The sequence below is a fragment of the Monopterus albus genome, unplaced genomic scaffold (assembly GCF_001952655.1).
Source record: "Monopterus albus unplaced genomic scaffold, M_albus_1.0 scaffold50.1, whole genome shotgun sequence".
Classification (NCBI taxonomy): Eukaryota; Metazoa; Chordata; class Actinopteri; order Synbranchiformes; family Synbranchidae; genus Monopterus; species Monopterus albus.
In genome coordinates, this window is record NW_018127930.1 from 1,662,572 (window position 1) to 1,666,629 (window position 4,058).

Sequence of the window (4,058 nt, forward strand, 5' to 3'; positions counted from 1 at the left end):
CACACTAATTCTATGTTCACACTGACAAAACCTTTTTTCTCACAAAGCATTAGAACTGAATTGTGCACTGACAGACTGGCAGACTGATTTTTCTTATTATTTTGAACCCAATTCAAACAGCAGTCACACCAAAGCACAAAGTGTGTCGAATTTTTTTTGCAGGAGCTCAAAGCAGCAGTGATGGGACATGATGGAGGACTGAGGAAGATGCTGAATAGAGAGTGAGCAGTATCTCATGCCACTGGCTTTGCCCAAAGTGTTGCCTTGTACAGTACATACCAAAACAATAACAGGTCCAGTAACAGGGGGTCCAGGAAGGTGGGTCAGTAAACTCTGAACTACCTGCAACCATAAGATGGGAAACTCTGAGTTTCTGGTTCTGATCAGAGATATTTCAATTAACTCAGAGTTTAATAAATGGTAAAGGGCTGGAATCCTACTGTTTGCTACATTCATTTTAATAGGCTATTTTTATTCAGCTGTAAGCTGATGGGAACATGAGATGGGAGCATGACTCGCCCTGCCATCTGTTCTTGTGCAACTGCACCACCTCAGACACCCAGTTCATGAAAACCACAAATTTATTTTGCTGAGTGGTGACTTGAGGACAACTTTGCATGTGAGAGAAAGATAAAGAAAGAGAGCAGACATGGGATTAAGTGATCTTTTGTGTCTTTTTGGTGTTTGTTTTGCATCTCTTTGTGGTCATTTTGTATTGTTTTGCTGTCAGTTTGTGTCCATCACATTAATGAAGTTACTGTCAAAAAGGTAGCTTCTGTTGGCATCATCCTCAAACTTTACCCAATGAAATATTGTATATGAGCACATTAATGACCTGTAGACAAACTCCCCACACTCCTTCAAAAACCTGGTACCGTATTTGTTAGAAACAAACATGCATCATGAAACTAAACATTTCTTGAATCTTAGGTTCTAACAAATTTGCCTTAAGTAAAGATACATTATTAAAAAATCATCTCTAACATTAGGTTCCTGCTGCTTTGTCATCTGTTTAAGATTGTTTTACTGCTACAGTCTGATATTCCCCCAGTCTTAATAAAATGGCTGTTGGAGTTTTTAAGTAGCCATAAAATTCAGGGGTTTTTCAGTCTCCAGGCATCACACCTCATGTGATATGTGCTGGTTTTCTTAGACTTTCATTATAAACTAAACAGTGACAAACGTCTTTCGATTTTGGACTGTCAATAATTACAAAAAAGGCTTTAGTTAATCAGTTAATCTATTAATTATGAAAATAACTGGCATATTAATTGATGATGAACCTAATTAGTTGCTGCCCTATAATAGATGACAAGCTTAGGCTCAAACATTAAAACAGAGTAGAAAGTACGTGCTTATGGCCTAACATCCTCTAGTGCACACAACCGGAAAGTCAGGGTAGTATTCACTCAGTGGTACAGGCTGTTTATTTTGTGTTCAGAAGCAGAGATATCCTGTTTCTTAATGCAAAAGAATCATCTGTTTTCTGGAAATACTATATATCAGCTGATGAAGATCAGCCTCATGACCTCATGTGCAGCCTGTAAGAAAGGGGTTTGTTTCCCTGCCCTTGCCCTTATGTAAGAACCATCACACCCACTGGCAAAATGAAAACAGCTTGATCATAGGTGGCCAGAAAAGAAGTGGGTCAATGGGTGGTCCCGCAGACCACTCATCCAATCATCAATAAAGGCTACGCAAAGTAGGCACGGCTGCAAGTATTGTGAACATTGACTGGTGCAGTTTTGTGCAGTTGAGTCCACCAAGCAGCCAGTAAGTCGTTATGTCATTCACAGTAAGACCTTGAGACCTTGGAGATGAGCTTTTTTTTTGTTTTTAGGTGAATGTCAAAAAGTGCAGTTGCATATATTCATATATTTCAAGTCTTGTGAAAAAGTCATAAAAACGATAGTGATCACAGTATAGTAGGCTGTTAATTTTACTTTTGAAATTTGTTTTTGTCAATGCATCTTGGGTACCATCTGTCAGATGCAATTTTTGGGAATTTTCTAATATAATGTGAGCAGCTGGACAAAGCAGAAGTCTGGCTACCTGTCATTTTGCGGCGGGTGCTTCTGAGTTTCTCCTGAGTACCTCTGAGTTATTTTACATTTTGCTACATTTTAAGCAATTAATCTTCAGGGATTTCAGTCAGGTACCATGCAAATAAATAACAGGTTTACATTTTACTGGACAAATTATCTCCATTATCAATAACTTGCATTTTGGAGGCAAACGGTTGCCTCTAAATTTCCCAAGTCAACTTGTCTGGGTTAACAGTTTATCATCACAACATGTGAACTGCTATGCAGTTTGCTGTGAAAACTGAGACAGTGCAAACAGGTCAGAACAAAGCAGTGCTCTGTGCTCGTTGCTGATGTGGGTGTTTAATTTACAAGGCATCTATTTCTGTTCAACTTTAGAGAAGTGTTATACTAATCTCTGGATTACTAAAACTGCATGGACCCTGCTGATATCAAACATGTAATATGTCAAAACAGTTCTGAAGGTAGGACAGTGCTGCTATTCTAAAACTTTAGAAAAATGTTAATGCAAGGACAAAACCAGTAGGCGGAAGTGTGTGAACCTACTATGTGTCCAGTATCTTGCACAGTAAAACATGGAATAAATGCTTGCTGGCCAACAAGTCAATAGGTATAGTTTATTAATGAAAACAATCATTACATTCAAAGGGACAAAAAATATGACATGGCAGTTCACAGAAGAAAGCAGGATCGCATCACCTCAAATCATTAGACTGTGGGTGTTGATTCCTACTCTGGTGACTCCTAGTGGCAGAATAAATGATTTATACATGAGGACAAAGTACAGGGCAGGAGAGCTATTTGGGGATACAACAAAAAAAAGTTAGTATACCATGGCTAAAATATTGACAGACTTTTACAAAATTACAGTTCCATGGTTTTACTCTGAATGCAGATTCTGGAAAGTCAAAAAACATTGATACAATCTTTTCACATGTGGGTACGGTTTCTTAACCTGTGCAAAATGTTTAGCATTTTGAGCACATGGGTTAGCAAACCCCGCTCAAGGAGTTCCACAGCTGTATTTCTGTAATGTATGACTGGCCTCCATATAGTACAGCAATGTAGAGTAGCAATCAAAGACTAACGCTAGTACAGTCCATACTGGCCAGGTTTCAGAGATTAAGCAACATGTCACCTGATGCCACAGTGCCCTAGAAGCTGCAACTCTTGAGATTTTGCTATTTTCCCTGTAAAATTACATGATTGATTCATCATATATTAAAATGCTTGTTGCAGATCATTTCCCTTTCCAATCATTCTAACATTTCAATCAAAACAAATGTACACGCACACACACACACACACACTGTATGAATTGTATCATCATTGTATGAATTATTGTGACTTTAAATTCATGTGTGTGCATTATAATACCAGATGAACAGCACTTCACAGCAGGCAGTGCATAAAGTGCAGGATGATAATCAGTAACATGCTTAGAAATCAGAACACTCATTAGGACTTGATAGTACTGCAGCAGGTGTGGGGTACAGTCATTTGAATGTCCCTTGATCACACTGCAAGTGGTTTTCCTATCAGGTCTGACTCGCTGCATTCATCACTGAGGCTAGCCCTGGAGCCTCCACTTCATCTACAGAGGTTAGTAAAGTCTGAAGGAACTTCACAGTTTGGCTCTTGGAGTTTGTTCCAGCAGTGTCCACATGTCCAATAGTGCGCGCTCCATAGACTGGGCCAGATGTGCTCCATTTGTTTCTTTAGAGCTGTTGAAAGATGACACAGCAAAGTTGATGTGGTCGTTCATAGGGTTGTAGCATATGCCGTATCCGTTGGGCACAACTGGACCGAAGCACATGAGGCAGTCCGTCTTAGATGGTACCTTGTGAAAACATGAGCACATAGTGGTTAGTCAGCAATCAGGTTTAGTTATAAGGTTAAATAACAAGAGCATATTTTACACTACTGCTTTAATTACTGAGCTGCATATATATATAATTGTTTTAGCCCCAAACAAGCACTTTCTTTACTATGATTTTTTTTTTTTTTTTTTTT

At 38.8% G+C, this 4,058-nt stretch overlaps 1 protein-coding gene across 1 annotated transcript in view; it reads right to left on the bottom strand.

Moving 5' to 3' along the window:
• Positions 1-2,648: 2,648 nt before the first annotated feature.
• Positions 2,649-4,058, bottom strand: part of crata (carnitine O-acetyltransferase a) — a 14,072-nt gene continuing 12,662 nt past the window's right edge. The window contains exon 14 of the mRNA XM_020601048.1: positions 2,649-3,885. Within this exon, the coding sequence (XP_020456704.1) occupies positions 3,670-3,885 (216 nt within the window). The 3' untranslated portion in view covers positions 2,649-3,669. The remainder of the gene's footprint in view (positions 3,886-4,058) is intronic.